Genomic DNA, 24,046 nt, shown 5'->3' with positions numbered 1-24,046 from the left:
TTTGGTGGTAATGGAAAGCTCCCGATAGCAAGTAGAGAGAGATCGGTGACTAATCGAAAGCTCCCGATCGCAAGCGGAGATCGGTGGCTAATGGAAAGCTCCCGATCCCAAGTAGAGATCGGTGGCTAATGGAAAGCTCCCGATCTCTACTTGCGATCAGGAGCTTTCCGATAATGTGACCCCCTGCGACAGCCAATCACAGCGGTCACATGATAAGAAACCCCAACCTACCTCCTGGCATCAGAAACAAAACAAAGGTTTGGCTAGATGCTTCACATGTTTCAATTATATACTGCATGTTGAAATGTGTTTTTATATATTACAAAGTATATTAAATATATATATATTTTAAATATAGTCTTCAGATTTTTTTTTAAGATATAAAAAGGTCATTTTAACATATATTTGTAAATGCATTCCAAAAATGTAGATTAAATGTATTTTTAAAGACATACAGTATATTTGAAAATTTATTTTGAAAAATATTTTGTAATAAAAATGCATTTCAACATACAGTATGTGTGTAAATATATTTATATATTTATTGAAACATATTTTGAAATATATTGAATATGGCCAAAATTGTAGTATTTCAAATATATGTCAATATATTTGGGAAGAATATTTTTAAAATATATTTTTCTTCCATGTGGGCTGACCCACGACATGTGCGGCGCCTATCAGTAATAGGACATACATGCCACTTACTACTGCGTGTAGCACCGTCACGCTAGCATCCCTTTTTATACCTGTAAAATTAAAAGCCCTAATTTGACTTGAACACCCCTCATAAAACAGAATGATTGGTATCTGCTTCTGCAGAAAAAAGAGAATTATTGAGAGGTCCTGACATGTACAAGCTCTCATTGCCTTCTAGGAACCCTTTAGATGGTCCAACCAGTGCAGCCGACACTCGAATTAGGGGTGCTGCAGCAAAGACTGGACCATGTACAGGCACTCGGATCACCTGGATAGTCCCTTGAAAACAGCGCTGGGATTATTATTATACAGGATTTATATAGCGCCAACAGTTTGCGCAGCGCTTTACAATATAAGGGAGACAGTACAATTACAATACATTTCAGTACAGAAGGAATAGGAGGGCCCGGATCGTGGAGCTTACAATCTAAAGGAAGGGGGAGGTGATACAAAAGGTGATAGCTGTAGGCGATGATCTGATGGACGTGACTCAACTACAGTTCTTGGGTGGAGGTGGGGTAGGCTTCCCTGAATAAGTGAGTTTTCAAAGATCGCCTAAAGGCAGGCAGGGTGGGGGCTGACCGGACATACTGTGGTAGAGAGTTCCAGAGGATGAGAGAAGCTCTGGAGAAGTCCTGGAGGTGAGCGTGGGAGGGGGTGATGAGGGAGCTAGAGAGGAGGATATCATGGGAGGAGCGGAGTGGGCGATTTGGGCGATATCTGTGGATGAGGTTGGTGATGTAGCTAGGGGCAGTGTTGTGGATGGCTTTGTAAGCTGTGGTTAGTATTTTGAATTTTATACGTTGGGTTGGTGGAAGCCAGTGGAGGGATTGGCAGAGAGGGGCAGCAGTCGCTGATCGGTTGGTAAGGTGTATGAGTCTAGCAGCAGCATTCATAATAGACTGAAGGGGGGACAGCCTGTGTAACGGTAGACCAGTGAGGAGGGAGTTGCAGTAGTCAAGGCGGGATATAACCAAGGCAGGGATGAGTTGTTTTGTGGTGTCATTGGTCAGGAATGGGCAGATTTTGGAAATGTTCCGGAGGTTGAGGCGGCAGGATTTAGCCAGTGACTGGATGTGGGGCCCAAAGGAGAGGTCAGAGTCTAGGATTACGCCTAGCACCCTGGCATGAGGGGAAGGACCAATGGTTATGCTGTTAATCTTAATGGTAAAGTCATGAGTGGGGGATCGGGGGGAGGTAATATTACAAGCTCAGTTTTGGAAAGATTGAGTTTAAGGTAGTGGTGTGCCATCCATGCTGATATGTAGCTTAGTAGATTTGTGATACGTGAGGAGATTGAGGGGGTGAGCTGGGGAGTGGAGAGATAGACCTGGGTGTCATCAGCATAGAGGTGGTATTGGAAGCCATGGGAGGTTATCAGTTGGCCCAGGGAGGAGGTATAGAGAGAGAAAAGGAGGGGCCCAAGAACAGACCCTTGGGGTACCCCAACGGAAAGTGGAGCGGAGGAGGAGGAGTTGTATGTGACACTGAAATTGCGCTGAGAAAGGTAAGAGAACCAGGAGAGAGCAGAGTCACAGAACGGGATAACAAGATGCATCTCCATACACACACCTACATCTACTGGAAATATTCATCATTACTCACCGCAAAATGGATTTTTTCCAATAGTTAAAACATTTGGCAAAGACATCATAACCAACTGCTGTAAAGATTCCTGAAAAAAAAATAAAAAAACATTGGATATTATATAATTGACAATAAAGAAGAAAAAAAACACAGAGAAGTGTACACTTCTAGTAGATAGAATAGTCAATAGGTCAGGCAACTCGCATGTAGAAAGAATAAAACCGGCTCGCCATAAAACCAGGGGTGACTGGACCGCCATATCACACAGGTAATTGCTGGGGAACTCAAGCCTCTGGCGTGGACAGGCGCGCTACAGTCTCAAGTTTTAGAAAGGAACGCGCCTGTCCAGTATGTGTTGCAACCCCCTGGTGACGTCACAACGTCCTTCGCGATCCTCGGCCGTCTGACAGGCGGGCCGCGATGACGTCACTCCCGCACATGCGCGCAGGAGTCCCAGGCCACGGCACAGAGCTCTGAAGGAACGGCACGGGCATGCTGTTCCAGTGCATGCGCCAGCTTTAGGAAAGAGAGATTATCTCCTAAACGTCATTTTACTGACAGCTGAGCTTTATTATAAGCAGACCTGTAGGTTACATTTAAAAATAAAACAAGTTTAAAACCACTTTAAAGTGTTACTAAACCCACAACAGTAAAATCAGTCTGTATATGCAGGGAAGCATGCTTGTTATACTCACTGTGCAACCTAAGGGGTTAATCCTCTGCATTGTGTAAAAAGGCTGTTTGATCCTGTCTTCTCTGATCCTCCCCTTCTTCTACTGCCCCCAATCCATCTGCTGATAGTACAGAGCTCTAGGAGACACTCTTCACATGTTCAGTTTGGTATTTATTGCTAGAGAGGTTTTTTTCTTTCTTGTGAGAGTGCATATGATCAGCACAGGGCCAATCAGCACTGTTCAGACAGAGGTAAGGGGTCCTGCATCCTTCTGGAGCAAAATGAAAACTCCTACGAGATTAACCAGTGCTCTGCTGGACACTGATATAACTATGTCACAAGACTGCTCTAACTTCTGATGAGAAAAGGTAATTAGCACTTTATATTTACTAAAATAATTGCATTTCCATGTTCTGTGTACTGTGGGAGACCGGATATAGTGAATGCAGGGTACGGGGAGAGTGGATATAGTGAATGCAGGGTACGGGGAGAGTGGATATAGTGAATGCAGGGTCCGGGGAGACCGGATATAGTGAATGCAGGGTCCGGGGAGACCGGATATAGTGAATGCAGGGTCCGGGGAGACCGGATATAGTGAATGCAGGGTCCGGGGAGACCAGATATAGTGAATGCAGGGTCCGGGGAAAGCGGATATAGTGAATGCAGGGTCCGGGGAGACCGGATATAGTGAATGCAGGGTCCGGGGAGACCGGATATAGTGAATGCAGGGTCCGGGGAGACCAGATATAGTGAATGCAGGGTCCGGAGAGACCGGATATAATGAATGCAGGGTCCGGGGAGACCGGATATAGTGAATGCAGGGTCCGGGGAGACCGGATATAGTGAATGCAGGGTCCGGGGAGACCAGATATAGTGAATGCAGGGTCCGGGGAGACCGGATATAGTGAATGCAGGGTCCGGGGAGACCGGATATAGTGAATGCAGGGCCCGGGGAGACCGGATATAGTGAATGCAGGGCTCGGGGAGACCAGATATAGTGAATGCAGGGTCTGGGGAGACCGGATATAGTGAATGCAGGGTCCGGGGAGACCGGATATAGTGAATGCAGGGTCCGGGGAGATCAGATATAGTGAATGCAGGGTCCGGGGAGACCAGATATAGTGAATGCGGGGTCCGGGGAGACCAGATATAGTGAATGCAGGGTCCGGGGAGATCAGATATAGTGAATGCGGGGTCCGGGGAGATCAGATATAGGGAATGCAGGGTCCGGGGAGACCAGATATAGTGAATGCAGGGTCCGGGGAGATCAGATATAGTGAATGCGGGGTCCGGGGAGATCAGATATAGGGAATGCAGGGTCCAGGGAGACCAGACATAGTGAATGCAGGATCTGGGGAGACCAGACATAGTGAATGCAGGGTCTGGGTTTAGTAACACTTTAACAAATATCTCATAATGCAATACAAATATGCCAAAAAAAGCATATATGTCATTCGCCCAAAAAACCCAAATCCTTCATGTCTTCATGGCAGAGCTGCAATTATAAACTCTCCTCTGAGAAATGATGGGCTCCAGCCTTGGCACGCCTTTACGGCCCATTTCCATTATTCGGGTTTGCCAATGTTTGATTACAATGGCACAGACTTCCCTTTGCTCTCTTTCTGTACAGTTTGGTTTGTTTCCAATGGACAGCTTCCATCTGTGCTTTAGCAAAATGTCGCCTGCAGCTTTTTTCATCCATTTTTTAGATGCGTACATGTTTTTCAATGGCCCAGCATGAAAAAAATGCATGTAACTGAAAGTACAACTAATGCAGCAGTGACAAGGAGCCCTTAAAGCGGTATTAAACCCAAAATCAAAAAAGTAATATATTGCATCTTACCAATCAATAGATGTGGTGGCTGCATTAGTTTTCTTTTTTCTTATAGTTTTTTCCCCTCTGTTTTTACCTGGTGATCTGGCCAGTAAAACACCTCCTGTATTAGCGCCGCCACTCTGGATCAAGGGGCACCTTTGGACAGCGGCATTGTCAGTCTGAGGGGGGGGGGGGGGTGAGTACTAGATGTACTAATAGTAACAAATACACTAACACAGGGCTTAAAATTTCAAGTCCTGAGCTACTAGCCAGGCCTTAGAGTTACTCACCACCAAAAACACACACAGAGACACCTGTACACACACACAGACATGTACATACACACACACAGACATGTACACACACGCACAGAGACACATGTATACACACACAGGCACGTACATACACGCAAACACATGTACAGATACACACATGTACATACACACAGACACATGTACAATTGTACATGCATACACACACACACACAAACGTACACCCCCCCCATAAAAAGTTGCAGTACTTCGTTGTTCACTCACAGAGCCGGGTACTGCATTCTAGGGGGAGGCAGAGAGGACAGCACGCACTCCTTGCTTTGCTTTCACTTCGCTCAGCTATTGAGCAGTCTGACGGCTCCCAGTGCCAATGACAGATCCGGCCTGAGCTCCGAGTCTGCTCAGCAAGACGGCCCTGGGGGACACACTCGCCCCCACCATAATTTCCACTCGCCATTGGCAAGCAGGCAAGTGGAAAATTCAAGCCCTGCACTAACACATCTAAGCCCCATTCACACCTGAGCGTAGTGTTTTAGTGCGTTCCTTCGCGCATTTTTATGCATGTTTGCGAATGTTTGTGAGCGATATGTTCAGGCTTTTTTTTAATTTTAGCATTTTTGGATTAGCCAATAGAAAAAATAATTAAAATCAGTGAAATCAATTGTTGCCATGTTTTGCCATGCCAGAAAAACGTTCTTGGTCATGAGACAAAACACACTAAAGAGCATGAAAACGTGCAATTAGCATGCTTCAATGGATATCTATGGGAATAAAAACGCACCAAAAATGCATTAATCTGCCCAATTTGAGCTACAAAAGTAACTCCAAAACTTTTTTGAGCTTCAGGAGACATGGAGTGGAGATGTCAACCAACTCCATAGAGTAATATTGATTTTTTTCTCCTTGAGCGTTTTGGAGCCTCAGGTGTGAATGGGGCCTAAGGATTGGTAATCTGTAATATAATGAATGTTTTCTTTTGGGTTTAACCGCTTCCCCTCCGCCCTATAACAGATATACTGCTACAGGGTGGCAGGGGTGACCAAAATCACATATATATTTATATACACGTGATTTCGCATTTCAGGGCAGGGGCTATTCTCGGCATCGGCTGTCAATCACCAGGTCCTGGCCGGTGATTACTTGCTGGCACTCGGTGATCGCCGAGTATTACCAACTGAGGGAGAGAATTGTATGTGTGCAATACAGATCTTTCCCCTGTCAGCTCCAGCACACTGCTTTGTATGGACACACAGCCCACAGTAAAACAGCACACAGTTAACCCTTTGATCGCCCCACATGTTAACCCCTTCCTGCCCAGTGCCATTAGTACAGTGTCAGTGCTTTTTATTAGCACTGATCACTGTATTGATGTCACTGGGGATGGCAGTGACACCAAGTCAGTTCCCCCCCCCCCCCCCCAGTGTCAGAATGCCCACTGCAGTCCCGCCATTTTTAAATACTATAACTTTCACGTAAACCAATTAATTTACACGTATTGGGAACTATAGAGGCAATCATCACCAAAAGAAAGCTCCATTTGTGGGGAAAAAAGGACGTAAATTTCATTTGGGTGCAGCGTTTCATGACCGCGCAATTGTCAGTTAAAGTAACGCAGCTCCGTATTGCAAAAATGGCCTGGTCAGGAAAGGGGGGGGGGTAAATCCTCTGGAGGGCGAGGGGCTAATACTGCTTTAGGCCCCATGCACTTTGGGCATTTTAAAAATGCCAGTAGCGTTAGCTGTATAAAGTTGCATTAAAAACGCATGCGCTTCCGTGGTTTTTAGCGCTTTTGCATTAGCATTTAGCCATGTTAGCATTTTTTAGCACAAAAAAAAGGGAAACCATTAATTGAATGAATTCACTAACACATGATAGAGAGTTAGGAGCAGGGGCGGACTGACAACTCATGGGGCCCCCGGGAAATAGGGGATCATGTGGCCCCTGTGTCCTTGCCAAAACTCAAAAAAGCCTATGAAAAAGGTACCAGGGGCATCTCATGGGGCCCCCTACTGACCCCGGGCCCTCGGGCAGTGCCCGAGTTTCCAAATGGTCAGTCCGCCCCTGGGTACAGCTGCTTTCACACTGATACAATTTTTTTTTCTTTTACGTAAAAAAAAGAAAAGAAAAAGCAGAAGAAAAATATGTGACCATGTATTCCTATGGAACTGTTGACATCGATCCGTTGTGGGTCCGGTGCATTTTTTTAAAATTCTGTTCGCTGAATTTTGGTGTGGTCAAAGCAAAAAGGCACCAAAAACATACCTCAACATTGATATCAATGGAAAAATGCATCAAAAAGACATAAAAAAACCCACCCACGTTTCATTTTTGGTGCAGGTTTGGTGTAATAAAAGCAAAAAAAAAAAAAAGGAACCAAAAACGCATCTGCCCATTGATATCAATTTAAAGTTCTACCAAAAAAAGGCATCAAAAAGACATAAAAACGCACCCATGTTGCATTTTTGGTGCAATAAAAGACAAAAAAGCACCAAAGACATACCTCACCTTTGATATAAATGGAAAAACGTAGCTAAAAAGCATCAAAAAGACAAACGCACCTGCGTTGCATTTTTGGTGCAGGTTTGGTGCAGAAAAGTTTTTTTAAAAAAAAGGTACCAAAAACACACCTCCCTATTGATATCAATGGAAAAAACCTAGCAAAAACACATCAAAAAGACATTAAAAAAAACGCACCCACGTTGCATTTTTGGTGCAGGTTTGGTGCAGAAATAATAAAAAAAAATTACCAAAAACACACCTCCCTATTGATATCAATGGAAAAACGTAGCAAAAAGATATAAAATGTACCCTTGTTGAGTTTTTGGTGCAATAAAAGAGAAAAAAGGTACCAAAGAACACACCTTCTCATTGATATCAATGTAAAAACGTAGCAAAAACGCATTAAAAAGACATCAAAAACGCACCTGCATTGCATTTGTGGTGCAGTAAAAGAAAAAAAAGGTACCAAAAATGCACCTCCTCATTGATATCAATGTAAAAACATAGCAAAAAGATATAAATGTACCCTTGTTGAATTTTTGGTGCAGGTTTGGTGCAATAAAAGAGAAAAAAGGTACCTCCTTATTGATATCAATGTAAAAACATAGCAAAAACACATCAAAAAAGACATAAAAAACGAACCTGCCTTGCATTTGTGGTGCAGGTTTGGTGCAGAAAAAAAATTAAAAAAAAAAAAAAAAGGTACCAAAAACACACCTCCCTATTGATATCAATGGAAAAATGTAGCAAAAACGCATCAAAAAGACATCAAAAACGCACCCGCGTTGCATTTTTGGTGCAGTAAAAGTAAAAAAAAAAAAAAAAGTACCAAAAACGCACCTCCTCATTGATATCAATTTAAAAACGCAGCAAAAAGACATAGAAAATGCACCCACAATGCAGGTTTGGTGCAGAAAAAAAATAAAGAATAAAAAAAAAGGTACCGAAAACGCACCTCATTGATATCAATGTAAAATTGCAGCAAAAAGACATAGAAAATGCACCCACAGTGCAGGTTTGGTGCAAAAAAAAAAAAAAAAATCAAGGTACCAAAAGTGCACCTCCCCATTGATATCAATGTAAAACTGTAGCAAAAGCGCATCAAAAAGATAAAACGCAGCCACATTGCGTTTTTGGTGCGGTTAAGTCACATGTCCTGTAAAAAAAACGCACCGCAAATGCAGGAAAATGTGTTTTTCGTGGATCAATGTGAAAGTAGCCGAAGAGTTTTTTCTGCAAGTACAGAACAACTCCTGTTGATCCAGATAGAAATCCACCGTCCTTGTACTGTCCTTGTACTGTCCTTGCACATTCCTGTGTACTGAACTGAAACCTCAAACTTATCAGCTTTTTTCTGAACTACAGAACACCTCTACTCTAGGTTATGGGGAGGAGGTGACGGGGAGGAGTTCTGTAGTCCTTTCCTGGGGTAACAATGGTGAGTATAGAGGGCGCCCTAGGACAGGAAGCGTATTACTGCCCGGATCACCAGGTGGAAAAAAAAAAGGAAACAGTGCAGTCACCACGTTTGGGGGATGGTAAAACGGTATTAAACCCCAAACCGAAAATGTAATATACTGCAGCTTACCAATGTGGTGTGGTGTGATGTGGTGGCTGCACTAGTTTTCTTTTCTTTTCACCTGGTGGTCTGACCAATAACACACCTCCTGAATTATACAGACGCCGCTCTGGATAAAGGAGCACAGAGACCAGATTTGGACAGCAGCACTGTCAGTCTGGAGGGAGGGGAGTGTTAGATGGACTAGCAGATTTAGATACACTAACAAATTGAAGCTGAAGGTTCACACCTATGCAGGTTGCGTTTTGCACTTTTGCGGTTTTTTTTTAATTTTATTTTTTACAATTTGACAGGTACCCGCTCCCGCTTCCGTTGCGATCGCCTAGATGATCGGAGGCGGAAGTTGTCCTCCTCCCTCCCCGTAGTCTTCAGGGACATGTGACAGGTCCCAGAAGACCATGGAGCCATTTACACAGCGCAGTGCTTCTTGCGCATGCGCAGTGGGCACCCGGCTGTGAAACCTGTCACAGCCAGGTACCCACACTGAATATGCCGTCACCAGGGAGAGAAGACGGCCAGTGAAACCAGCGATGATGAGGACACCACTGGACCGAGGGACAGGTAAGTGACTATAATTTAAAAGTCAGCAGCTACAGTTTTTGTAGCTGCTTTTTTTTTTTTTCATGTGGAACTCCGCTTTAAGTACTATTCATTACTATATATTATTCATTTATTTTTTTTAAATTATTTTTTGTATTTGTGTATTTATTTTACATTTATTTATTAATCAGTGTTATTAACACCCTAACAAAAAAATAAATAAGACAAACAAAATATTACCCTAAAAAAAAAAAAAAAAAAAAAAAAAGATAATACATTAATAATAATAAAAAAAGAAATAAAAGCTGATGGAAGAGCTAAAAAAAAATGCTGAAAAACCTAGCAACAAATGATGCGACAGCTGATATTTTTCTCTATTGCCTAAAAAAAAGGCCAAAGCTCAAAAACACCTGAATAGCGCTGTAAGAAAGCACGCATAAACACGCATAAATCGTGCGAAAAACATTTAAAAACGCTACGCTCAAGTGGGAATCCAGCCTAAATGCTACTAAAAACACTACTAAAAAATGCTATTACCAGCATTTTTTAGCTTAAACCCCCCCCCCCCAAAAAAAAAAAAACTAAAAAAGGAAACTAATGCAGCCATCACATCTAAGAAATGGCAAGCTGCAATATAAAAAAAAAATGACTTTTAATGTAATACCTCTTATTATTTTATTTATTTATTTATTTATTTATTATGCATTCCGATTGCATTTTTATTTTTGGGTGTTTAAAACTTGACAAAACAAAAAGGCAATATCCAAGAAAACGTTTTAAAATCACAAAATAAAAGAAGTTCAGTAAGACATCCTTAAATGTTGACTTCCTTTTGTATTTCATAGCCAGCCCATAGACCTGCCCGCCGCATATTCCTGGCTTTGAGGCAGTGTGTGTATTCTGCATTCACTTTCCAGGAATGTCAGATTTCAGCAGAATTAATGGCACAGCGCAGAGAAGCCCATATCTCAGCAAAGCAGATGTCTGCAGAACACACGTGGATATATTCAGGGAACAATAGTCGCGTTCTGTGCGTCCGGAGCGGAAGGACAGGTTGGGAGGTTTGTACTGTTCATAGACCCCTCCATGTTCCTCTAGGAGAGGCGGATGATTGATGGTGCTGTCTGAACCCCCTCTTCCTAGGATATCGCACCCTTGGCTCTGGGAGAAGTGGAGCATGAGACTCATCATTGACAGAAGAATAGGAACACTCGTCTGTAACCGCAGGACAGCAGCCTGCTCATAACCCCAGCCACAGCACCACCTGCCTGGAGTTTGCATGTTCTCCCTGTGCCTGCGTGGGTTTCCTCTGGGTACTCCGGTTTCCTCCCACACTCCAAAGACATGCTGGTAGGTGAATTGGCTCCTGTCTAAATTGTCCCTAGTATGTGTATGTATGAATGTGAGTTAGGGACCTTAGATTGTACACCCCTTGAGGGTTAGGGACTGATGTGATTGTACAATATATATGTAAAGTGCTGCGTAAATTGATGGCGCTATATAAGTACCTGAAATAAATATAATAAATAAATAATAGCTTATAGGGGGAGTGAACTGACTAATGCACAAAAGTGACTCCACCGGGGACCGTGCGAATACAGGATTCCTCAACGTCCACCCTCAAGCACCCCAACAGTGACAACAGCTGATGCGGTGACACAGAATCAATTACGGCAAAGCACTTCACAGAAGCCGCTACTCATGTGCTGGACACCAATTCCAGAACTAGTAGGGGGCACATGAGTCATGGAATAGCTGCTTATGGCCTTTGCACACAGGTGGTTTGTTCCAGCAGGAGGTATAGTATTTTAAACAGGGGCGGAATGACACCTCATGGGGCCCCCAGGCAATAGGGGATCATGGGGCCCCTGTGTCCTTGCCCTAACTCAAAAAAAACTATGAAAAAGGTACCAGGGGCATCTCATGGGGCCCCCTACTGACCCCGGGCCCTCGGGCGGTGCCCAAGTTTCCAAATGGTCAGTCCGCCCCTGGTTATAGCATTCACAAACTATGGGATATATCTGAATATTGATCAATCCTGAAGTATTGACGGCAAATCTAATTTCTTGAAGTCCAAGGATGTCAGAACAGTACAGATATCCCCCACATGTCAGAACAGTACAGATATCCCCCAAATGTCAGGACAGTACAGATATCCCCCAAATGTCAGGACAGTACAGATATCCCCCAAATGTTAGAACAGTACAGATATCCCCCAAATGTCAGGACAGTACAGATATCCCCCAAATGTCAGGACAGTACAGATATCCCCCAAATGTTAGAACAGTACAGATATCCCCCAAATGTCAGGACAGTACAGATATCCCCCAAATGTCAGAACAGTACAGATATCCCCCAAATGTCAGAACAGTACAGATATCCCCCAAATGTCAGAACAGTACAGATATCCCCCAAATGTCAGAACAGTACAGATATCCCCCAAATGTCAGGACAGTACAGATATCCCCCAAATGTCAAAACAGTACAGATATCCCCCAAATGACCCCTTTTTGCAGAGTAGACAGTCCGGCGTACTTCATAAGAGGCATGGCGAGTTTTTTGAAGTTGTATTTTTTTTGTCATAATTTTTTGGAAAATGAAAAAATGAAAAAAAAAATTCTCACAATTTTTTTTTGTACATACTGTCACCAGTGCAGTACAGCATCATCATATAACTGGCATGGCGGTGATCAGGGACACTGACTGGTGACAGTATGAAAAAAAAATTATAATTTTTTTTTAAAAAATTTTATTATTTTTAATTTTTAATTTTTTTTAGTTTTTTTAAGATTTCTTTTTCATATTTCACTATGACGAAAGTAGTACAATGTTACCATAGTAACATTGTACTACTTTGGGGAAGTGATCAGTATTTTTTTTTTTTACACAATTTGCTTATAGCAAAGAATTACTTTGCTATAAGCAAGCACAAAAAAAAGAAAAAAGAAAAAAAAAAAAACCCTGAATGACATCGATTCATTCAGGGTTTTTTTTTTGTGCTTAGCTGTGAATGGTCACAGCGATCACATGCACAAGCTGGGCCAATCACAGCCCAGCTGTGTCATGTGATTAGCCGTGGCCAAATCACAGCTAAGCACAAAAAAAAAGAAAAAAAAAAACCCTGAATGAATCGATGTCATTCAGGGTTTTCTTTTTCTTTTTTTTTGTGCTTAGCTGTGATTTGGCTACGGCTAATCACATGATACAGCTGGGCTGTGATTGGCCCAGCTTGCGCATGTGATCGCTGTGACCATTCATAGCTAGACACACTAGTATATAATGGATGGCATGAATGAAGCCATCTATTGTATACAACTGTCATGTGACCTGCTGTGATTGGTCACAGCAGGTCACATCGTACCGGCAAAGGGGCCGGTACTCAGATCTGTCATCGGCCATGTCCGAGGTACATGGCTGGTGACAGATCACGCCGCTGCATGGCTCTGCAGGTGCGCAAACTGCGCATGCCCGGGAGGACGCCATATGGCATCCACCCGGAACGCTGAGGGATTTTGCAGGCCGCCAAACGGCCATTGGCCAGGCGGCAAAAGGTTAAATAACGCAGTGCCGTATCGCAAAAAACGGCCCGGTCAGGAAGAGGGGTAAATCTTCCGGAGGGCAAGGGGTTAACTGTGTGTAAATTTGGGCTGCGTTTCATATCTCTGCACCCTGTACCTCTCCTGGTCTTGGAGCTTGGTGCAGTTACAAAGCAGGCAGCAGCTGCTGATCCGTGAAAGAATTTTAAGCCGTCTCAACAGATTTTATAGCATGTTCTCTGCCAGTGTATTTCAGGTCTTTGTCTGGTATTAAGAGGTCAGCACTGCAAGTTCAAGCAGTCAATAGATTTCCCTTTCCAATCCAAGACTTTGCACTGACAGCTTTTTTTGTGTAGCACTCGAGAAACAAATATGAGGTCTGTCCAAAAAGTATCCAGCCATGTACTAATGAAAAATCTAGGCATTTAGCCCGGGTTCACATACATGCGGTGTGGTATATCCAGGGGCGGACTGACCATTCAGGCACTCGGGCAATGCCCGAGGGCCCAGGGTCAGTAGGGGGTCCCATGAGATGCCCCTGGTAGCTTTCATAGGCTTTTTTGGGTGTGGTTTGAGTGTGGGTGAGTACACAGGGGCCCCATGATCCCCTATTGTCCGGAGACCCCATGAGTTGTCAGTCCGCCCCTGGGTATATCACATGTGATGCGCACGGGAACCGCACCGCATTCCTGTGCGAATCACATGCGATTTGTGTGCGGTGCAATTGAAGCCATACATTTTGTATGGCTGTAATCGCACCGCACCCGCATCAAAAACGTGCAGGACCCTTTTTTGGGTCCGCACTAGAATCGGATCGCATGGGTATTCACACCTATGCGATCTGATTCTGCACATTGCATTGCGTTTTGCAGATCGCTTTCGGGTGTTGTTAACTTAACATACACACCCGCAACGGTTCGCATGATTGGGGTGCGATTCTGATGCGGTGCGGAATTCGCACTGAAAATGCTGCAAAATGCTGAAAAATCCCAATAAATGTACTGTATATTGATTCGTTTACGCAAAAGTTATAGCATCTACAAAACTATCGACATATGCTGGAATATTTTTTATTTATTATTTTTATACTAGTATAAAGCGGTGATCAGCAACTAGCGGGACTATGATATTGCGGCGGACTTTTTTACACTGACACTTTGTGGGAACCAGTGACACTAATACAGTGATCAGTGATAAAAAATATACACGGTCACTGTATTATTGACACTGGCTGGGAAGGGGTTAAACATCTAAGGGGATCAAAGGGCTAACTGTGTGTTTTGTATACTGTGTTAGGTGTTTTTACTAGCAGATTGTCGCTGACAGGACACAGCCCTGCCTTGTTTACTTAGTCCTGTCACTGTCCTCAACAAACAATGGGTGCCAGCAAACGGGGCCATGGATAAGGGGGTACCACCAGTCCTCCTGTACGGGCACAAGACATCAGGGGGGCTAAAATATGCACTGATCTCTGTACTAATCACACTGGTTGGGAAGGGGTTAACATCTAGGGTGATCCCCCCACCTTTCTTTAGATTGTAAGCTCCACAAGCAAGGCCCTCCTGTTCCTTTTGTACTGAAATGTATTGTAATTGTACAGTCTATCTTTATATTGTAAAGCACTTTGCAAACTGCTGGCGCTATATAAATCCTGAATAATAATATTAATAATAATAATAAAAGGGTTAACTATGTGCCTAGCTATGTGCTTGTGTACACTAGGTGTCGCTGTTACTAGGGGAAGTGAAGGATCGTGTTCTCAGCTTTGCAGGGACACACAATCCTTCACTTTCCTTCTTGTCAGAACAGAGCTCTGCCTTGTTTACATAGGCAGAGCTCTGTTCTTTGTCCTGCCCGACTATGGGCAGGTGCCGTTGACCATCCGTTCACCGGGACTCACAGATTGGCTTCTGTTGTGAGTGATCACAGCAGAAGTGAGCCACTGGTGGCGTGTGCACCCCTAATCACATATGTATAAATATATTGTATACAGGAGGGGCGCCCTATTACTGCTACATGGAGGTCTTCAAGTGGTTAATAAACCATCCCTGTTGTTAGATACAGTAAACTATAAACACCATAAACCAGTCCACCCAGGGGTGGACTAACAGCTCATGGGGCCCCCGGGCAATAGGGGATCATGGGGCCCCTGTGTCCTTGCCCACACTCAAAGCACACCCAAAAAAGCCTAGAATATTCACTGAATTTTGTGTGATGCCAAGGGCCACACTTGAGGCCCCCCTCCATGTCAAGTAAGTTGACCACTGCCATGCTATATTACCTATAGAGGATAGTACACAGAAGGACCTTGCATGCAGAACATGGAGCCATAATGCACGAGAAAAAAGAAAATAAGTGGAATGAGGACCCCCTCTGCAGCAAAGATAAGGGGGAAAAAACTGGAGTTCTGCTTTAAGATGGTGTCAAAGGCCTACATAAAGACACCAATCAGACTTCTCTGCTCCAGACATCCAAGGTGCCTCAGGGTGAATACTTCCCAATACAAAGGATTCATCTCTTCCAGCTGAAGAATCGGAAAACTCAGCCCTTTCTGAAGCCCAGTAGATAAAGCCTTAGTCAGCCTCAGCCGCTCACAAAGCTTCCCCAGAAATTAGATCCGGCACAGCTTGTGAATGCAGAAAATGCTGACGCAGATCAATTACCGTGTAGGACACGCGGTCTGTCTCAGATGGGCGTGCAGGAGTCAATAAGGTGCAGATAACTGATGAGTTCATTGTTCTAGTATCGAGCAGCGGGATAATGTACCAGGTCTGTTTCTATTCCATTCAGAGAAGACCGATACACACCGTCACTTTACTTTTCTTGGAATTCAGTTGCTGGCACAGCGCTTTCTTCAGGAATTGCGAATGCGGAGTCATTTTGGGTGGGGGGGGGGGGGCCCATGGAACACAGTTCACTTTAGAGAGGTGGGGAGACCCCTGTCTCAGCTCCCCATATCCCTCTTATGTGTAAGTCACCCTGTGCCTGTTAGGAGTGCAGGGTGAAATGTCCTGCTATTGTGTAGACATGTATAGGTGGGGGTTGTTCATTGTTTAATGCCATGTGGTTGTCCCATTGTTCTATTGTGTGTCTTGCTTGGGAGCAAACTATTATTGGATGTATGTGTTTGTGTATTGGCTTGGTGGGGGGGGCGTGTCTGCTGTGTGTCCCTTGTTACTAAATGTATTGCCCCGCCCTGTGTATATATCTTGTATTTGTGTTAAAATAAAGCAGTCTATTTTCTGGTTTCCCTCAAGTCTGGTGCTGTCTCATCTTGTATGGTCAGCGGTGGTTTCCGTGGATCTGTGTTCGGACAGGGAAGCGGGAGTCTAACAGAAATACCCTAGTGCAGTAAGGGTCTGGTTCCGTTACACGAACCATCAGCTGAAGGATGAAAATGATGTGGACATCACGGTCCAGAAAATGTTCATCCTTGGTACATACACATACCTCCCAACCAGTGACGTCCTGAGGCAGGTGCAGGGGGTGCCACCTACCGCACGGGGTGACACTGGACCTGCTCCACGAAAAGGTAAATTGTAAAGCAAGCCGACGATCCCCGCAGGATGGTTCGGATCTGTGGATTGAGCAGAATGGATCAGAGTCCAATCCATTATTCTCCCCAATCCGCAGATCTGATCCATCCTGCTGGGATCGTCGGCTTGCTTTACAATTTACCTTTTCGTGGAGCGCGTCCGGTGTCACCCCGTATAGGTTGCACGCCGACGATCCCCGCAGGATGGATCAGATCTGCGGATTGGGGAGAATAATGGATTGGACTCCGATCCATTATGCTCAATCCGCAGATCCGAACCATCCTGGGGGGATCATCAGAGGGGGTGTCACCAAGTATTATTATTATATAGGATTTATAAAGCGCCACCAGTTTGCTCAGCACGTGTTATCGCATTGGGTGACACCAACCCTAGGGATGCCCCAGCTCCCAACCTTCTGAGCTTGGAACCTTTTAGCACACTGCGGGGTTAATGTACTAAAGGCAAATAGGCTGTTCACTTTGCAAGAGAAGTTGCGCTTTGCAATGGAATTTTCCCCAGCATTTGGTGGATGCTGTACAGTTTCATTTTGCAAAGAACACCCAATCACATGCAAGGAAAATGAAAAAATGCATTTTTTCTTGCACAATAATTGGGTGATGGAAGTTCCAACCCCAGTATGTAGGCACAGCACTCACTCCGGACATGCCCCCAGTTATGTGGACCATGTAGAATTCATACACAAAAAAATGATTGGTTAAACCCACAGGTGTTTTTTTAACCACTCCTTTTATTTTTTTAGCACCATTTACAACCTGAGCTTTTTGTTGTGCAATTCCTGAAGGGTGACAACACTGAAGTTGAAGAATCCCATTATTCTTAATGGGCTCGTTCATACCTGACCGGGGAGCTTCTTTGAGGCAGAAATGTGAGTTTTAATGGGAGTACATGAAAAACACTTAGGAAATGCATGTTTAGGTGTCCCAATTAAAAGTCTATGAGGCTTTGGCGTCATAGATGCACAAAACATGCCTTTGAGTCACGAATCATGCCATCCCCCTTGAGTACATTGAATGACGAAACGCGTAGGGGGTTTGGCTGTGATGTCACCACACCCATCGGGTCCACATTCTCAGTTTGGGATAGCAGCCAGAGTGAGCCCGTGATACATGCCTAAGCACTTTACACAAGTGTCATTGTAGACACTGCCTGGCCTGCAGATACAATCACTGCAGACAGTCTTTATCAGATACCTGAACTCACCAAACACCTGTTCTTCTCATCTATGAATCTTTTTTTTGCAATGCGGAAGGTACAACAGACAACCTCGGATCCCATGCAGGCTGTGATTTTCAAAGAAGTGCAGGGACTCCTTCTCTGCGTGTCCCGAGAGTCCATTCAAATGAATGGGCTCTTGTGCCCGCACAAAACACGGCCCCCATGGCTGCACATATGTGAACCTTGCCTTAGGGCAGCACTGTGGCTAAATGGTTAGCATTTATGCTTGGCAGTACTCGGGTCATTGGTTCGAATCCCAACCACGGCACCACCTGCCTAGAGTCTGCATGTTCTCCCTGTGCCTGCGTGGGTTTCCTCCGGATATTCCGGTTTCCTTCCACACTCCAAAAGACATGCTGGAAGGTTAAGTGGATCCTGTCTAAATTGGCCCTACTATGTGTATGTATGAATGTAAGTTAGGGACCTTAGATTGTACACCCCTTGAGGGTTAGGGACTGATGTGAATGTACAATATATATGTAAAGTGCTGCGTAAATTGATGGCGCTATATAAGTAGCTGAAATAAATAAATAATCCGTATCCACAGCTAATCACCCCTTGCATTGCTATGCGCAGCAGAAAGAAGTCCAATATCACAACAGGGATACTTATTGTGGTTGTATGAACGCACAGCCTCTAAAACCAGGGAGATGGCCGGTGTCATGCATACAGCAGTTGTAGATTGGATTTCATTACAGGATGTGCCTGATGACAAGCTGTGCTGACCAGCACTGTGCGCTCACTACACAAAAAGCAGCAGCTTTACGACCCTTCCCATCATCAGAACTCTTCTTTGTGGGTAGAAGTGTGATCAGTTCTATGAGTCACCCCATTTACAGCTGTTGGTTGGGATTTTTACACTGCGCTGGATGAGAGCTTCAGCATTTAAAGTGTTTTTAAACCCATGACAGTTAGACTGTATATGCAGTAAAGCATGCTTATTATACTCACTGTGGAACCTAAGGGGTTAATCCTCCGTATTGTGTAAAAAGGCTGTTAGATCCTGTCTTCTCTGATCCTCCCTTTCTTCTACTGTCCCCAATACATCTGCTGATAGTACAGAGCCCTAGGATGCATGTGATCAGCACAGAACCAATCAGTGCTGTCCAGGCAGAGGGTCAGGGGTTATGCAGCCTCACAGGACAATCAGAGGAGACTGAAAACTCCTCCCACAAGATTAGCTAGTGCTCTGCTGGACACTGATAGAAATCACAAGACTGCTCTAACTGCTGATGAGAAAAGGTATTTAACAGTTTATATTTACTAAAATAATTGCATTTCCATGTTGTGTGTACTGTGGGAGATCGGATATAGTGAATGCGGGGTCCGGGGAGACCGGATATAGTGAATGCAGGGTCCAGGGAGACCGGATATAGTGAATGCAGGGTCCAGGGAGACCAGATATAGTGAATGCAGGGTCCGGGGAGACCGGATATAGTGAATACAGGGTCCAGGGAGACCAGATATAGTGAATACAGGGTCCGGGGAGACCAGATATAGTGAATGCAGGGAGGGGTGTTTAGAGGCAGGAGTACTTACAGGGAGAAAAAAAAAATATCACGTGTTCAAAAGAGGAGTGCTTTGGCTGAAAAGAAAAAGACCAAATTGCACTTAAACACGTGTAAACTCATTTAAACGTACCAAAGTACAAGGCGTGTTTAATGCTTGAGTTTTTTTTTTTTTTCATTTCAGTGGCCAGAATAAATAATTATTCTGGCCAATGACAGGAATGAATGCCCAAGCACTTGACAAGCCTAAATGTGTTTGCAAAAACATGGCTTAGGCACATTTCTGAAGCTGTTTTTCTCCTGCTGGGAGAAAAGCTTTTACAAAAGCCCCAATGTACATGAAGATCTCAAAGTGGTTCTAAAGTCTTAAAGTTTTACTGAACGTAATAAATATAAACTACTAAATACCTTTACTCATCATCATATCAGTCTTGTGACTTCTATCAGTGTCCAGCAGAGCACTGGTTAAAGCTTTAAGGAGATTATTTCTGTTTGTGCTGTGAGGCTGCATGACCCCTGACCCTCTGTCTGGACAGTGCTGATTGGTCCTGTGCTGATCACAGGCACTCTCCCAAGGGCAAAAAAACAACCTCTCTAGCAATACACACCAAACTGAGCATGTGCAGAGTGCCCTCTGGCTCTGTTCTATCAGCAGATAGATTGGGGACAGTGGTAGAAGGGGAGGATCAGAGAAGCCAGGATCAAACAGAATTTTTACATAGGGCAGAGGATTAACCCCTTAGTTTCCACATTGAGTATAACAAGTATGATTTACTGCATCTACAGACTGATTTTACTGTTTTAGGTTTAGTAACACTTTAAGGTTTTCCACCTTAATGCATTCTATACATTAAGGTGAAAAACCTTCTGGGCTGCAGGAACCTCCCCACCCAGCCCCCCTTATACTTACCTGAGCCTGATCCGATCCAACAATGTGCATGAGAGCAGCGGATCTGTCCGCCGTCTCCCTCCTCCCTGGGCAGATTGATAGCAGCAGGAGCCCATGGCTCCCACCGCTGTCCATCACATGCTATGCTGAGCTGGGGGGCATGGGGCTGAGTGCCAGCTCTGTGTCAATAGACGCAGACAGGGCGGCTCATGAGCGAGGCCACACAGGTGCTCCCATGGAAAGCAGATTTCCATGGGGGCACCCACTGAAGAGGAGGAACCTGGAGCTCCAGCGGAGGACCCCAGAAGAGGAGGATCCGGGTTGCTCTGTGCACTACCATTGCACAGAGCGGGTAAGTATAGACATTTTTGTTATTTTAGTCAAACAAAAAAAACAAAAACTAAGGTTTAATGTCATTTTAAAAAGCCTTTACAGGCAGACCTACACTTCTTAATATGTAAAGTTCACCTTCCAGAAGATTTTCCAGAAATCCTTGTACAATTCTGTATTCTTGGAATAGTACATACCAGCACTAATGTACAGTTGCAAGAAAAAGTATGTGAACCCCTTGGGATTACATGGAGTTTTGCATGAATTGGGCATAAAATGTGCTCTGAACGTCATCTAAGTCACAACAATAGAAGAACACAGTCTGCTGAACATAATACTACACAAACATTAGATGTTGCCATGGTTTAATTGCACATAACATGTAAACATTCACAGTCCAGGGAGGAAAAAGTATGTGAACCTTTGGACTTAATAACTGGTTGACCCTTCTTTGGCAGCAATAACCTCAACCAAACATTTCCTGTAGTTGCAGATCAGACCTGCACAACGATCTGGAGTCATTTTGGACCACTCCTCTTCACAAAATTGTTTCAGTGTAGCAATATTCTTGGCATGTCTGGTGTGAATCGCTCTCTTAAGGTCATGCCACAGCATTTCAATGGGGTTGAGGTCAGGACTCTGACTGGGCCACTCCAGAAGGCGTATTCTGTGCTGTTGCAACCATTGTTTTGTTGAATTACTTGTATGCTTTGGGTCATTGTCCTGTTGCATCACCCATCCTCTGCGGAGCTTCAGTTGGCAGACAGATGGTCGTACGTTTTCCTTCAAAATGTCTTGATAAACTCTGGAATTTATTTTCCCATCAATGACAACAATCCGTCCAGGCCCTGAGGCAGCAAAGCAGCCCCAAACCATGATGCTCCCTCCGCCATGTTTCACAGTGGGGATGAGGTTTGATGTTGGTGTTCTGTGCCTTTTTTTTCTCCACACATAGTGTTGTGTGTTCTTCCCAAACAACTCAATCTTGGTTTCATCTGTCCACAGTATATTTTGCCAGTAGTGCTGTGGAACATCCAGGTGCTCTTTTGCAAACTTCAAACGTGCTGCAATCTTCTTTTTGGACAGCAATGGCTTCCTCCGTGGTGTCCTCCCATGTACTCCATTCTTGTTTAATGTTTTCCTTATTGTAGATGTGTCAACAAAAATGTTAGCATGTGCCAGAGATTTCTGTAGGTCTTTAGCTGACACTCTGGGATTCTTCTTTACCTCATGCAGCATTCTGCGCTGTGCTCTTGCAGTCATTTTTACAGGACGACCTCGCCTAGGGAGAGTAGCGACAGTGCTAAACTTTCTCCATTTGTAGACAGTCTGTCTTACCGTGGACACAGGAACATCAAGGCTCAAGGAGATACTTTTGTAACCCTTTCCAGCTTCATGCAAGTCAACAATTCTTGATTGTAGGTCTTCTGAGAGCTCTTTTCTGCGAGGCATGGTTCACATCAGACAGTGCTTCTTGAAACCAGTAAACCCAAAACAGGTGTGTGTTTTTTAAGGGCAGGACAGCTGTCAGCAACACATCCAATATCATCACACTGATTGGAGTCAAGGTTGGCTCACTCCTGGCTCCAATTAGCTCTGGGAGAAGTCATTAAGCTAGGGCTTCACATACTTTTTCCTCCCTGCACTGTGAATGTTTACATGTTATGTGCAATTAAACCATGGCAACATCTAATGTTTGTGTAGTATTATGTTCAGCAGACTGTGTTCTTCTATTGTTGTGACTTAGATGACGTTCAGAGCACATTTTATGCCCAATTCATGCAAAACTCCACGTAATCCCAAGGGGTTCACATACTTTTTCTTGCAACTGTATATGGTGCTAGTTCTCCTATTACAGACGTAGCTGTTGGAGGGGGGGGGGGTCAATGGCCAATGCGTCCAAGCTGGAAGTAGAATAGAAGCCTAACTTCCAATATGGGGTATTGTAAAAGCACCCCGTTTTATATGCATAGGATATACAGTGGCCCATATTCGCTCCAACATGTCAGGCTGCAGGTCATTTCACATCTTACCAGCTATCCAAAGCTGGCCATAGGATTGAAATGTGTCCAGTATAGCAAGGACCAGCCGGAATTCGATCCATCAGTGGCCATTCCTGAGAAGTCAATCCAACAATAGACTCCTCTCGAGCTGGCTTATTGGAAAGCCTTCTCTCAGTTCATCTTCTATCCGACTCCCCTTTATCTGACTCCCCTCTCTCCCCAAGCTCTGTCTTATTGGAGGGTTGCCCTTGTCACCATGCCCAACCTCCTGTCAAAGGATTGGCCAAGGTCCCTCAAACACGCAGATCTGGGCCTTCTGCCTTCCCCCACCCATTCCAGAAAACTCTAAGGTTTATGGAAGGGCTCCAGAAGCCCTGACCTGTAGAACCTCCCAGCTTGCCTTGAGGTGACCTCCTGTCTCACTCCCAGGCTGACTCATCCCAGGCTGCTACTCAGCCTCCATCTAACAAAGAAAAAATCTAGCTAAACTGGAGGACGTTACATAGCGTTTGGAAAGTGACAAAAACACTAGGTATAAAATCTTCATGCAAATGGATTTTGCAGTTATCCAAGACAAAAATATAGGGGATCCTGAAGCCTAAAGTAGTACAGAGGCTCTGCAACCAAAAACAGTAGATTGAGGTGCATGCCAGTCTAGCTCAAGCCAGGCTTTGCCAAAATCTAAACTTGGATCCAGTTGGCAGCACTATACAGCCACAATGCTTCCAACTTTGGGCCTCATTCACAACAAGGGCTCATTCACACCATATGCGCTGGGCAGCCGTACCCAATGCATTCCCAATACAAATACAAGGCAATCTGCTTCGGGTTCTATGTTCACACCACTGAACTGCCATTGGGATAGTTTTGTTTTTTGACCCTCAACAAAAGGAAGAGCTTCCATTTTATCTCTTCTACGTAAGAAAAAAAAAGGTTTTACCTGATAGTATGATTTGATTTGTTTCACCAGAACGGACAAATTTTGTATCCTCAGGGAAGCATCATTATTGATCTTTTTGTATATTCTTTGATTATCAGCTTTAGGATTTCTGTAAGAAAAAAGAAAAACGAGAATTAGCTTTCTTCTGTAAAAAAAAAAAGTAACAAAACCTAAGACAACAAAATAGACTTTAAGGCTAGGTTAAAATATCTATACTTGTTGCGACAGATGCATTTTTGAAGTGCGTTTTGCAAATTTTGAACACACTTTTTTTGGGGGGGGACAATAGGAAAGTATTGAGTGTGACTTGAGTGCCAGGGATTGTAAAGTCGCACTCAATACTTTGTTACTGGCCAAAATAAAGAATCAAAAACACATAAAACACTTGCATTCTTGGTGTGGT

The 24,046-nt window shown here is 44.1% G+C and overlaps 1 protein-coding gene across 12 annotated transcripts in view; it reads right to left on the bottom strand.

Moving 5' to 3' along the window:
- CCDC88A (coiled-coil and HOOK domain protein 88A) overlaps nt 1-23,746 on the bottom strand; it is a 204,214-nt gene extending 180,468 nt beyond the window's left edge. For all 12 annotated transcript variants that reach the window (XM_089663901.1, XM_089663902.1, XM_089663904.1 and 9 more), the window contains exons 1-2: nt 23,644-23,746; nt 2,305-2,374 (exon numbers count right to left, since the gene is read on the bottom strand). In XM_089663901.1, coding sequence (XP_089520027.1) covers nt 2,305-2,353 — 49 coding nt within the window. In that variant the 5' untranslated portion in view covers nt 2,354-2,374; nt 23,644-23,746. The remainder of the gene's footprint in view (nt 1-2,304; nt 2,375-23,643) is intronic.
- Between the last annotated feature and the right edge of the window lie 300 nt (nt 23,747-24,046).

The sequence above is a fragment of the Staurois parvus genome, unplaced genomic scaffold, assembly GCF_062004578.1.
Source record: "Staurois parvus isolate SC_StPar_1 unplaced genomic scaffold, SC_StPar_1.0 ptg001798l, whole genome shotgun sequence".
Classification (NCBI taxonomy): domain Eukaryota; kingdom Metazoa; phylum Chordata; class Amphibia; order Anura; family Ranidae; genus Staurois; species Staurois parvus.
This window is presented reverse-complemented; position numbering and strand designations above follow the sequence as displayed.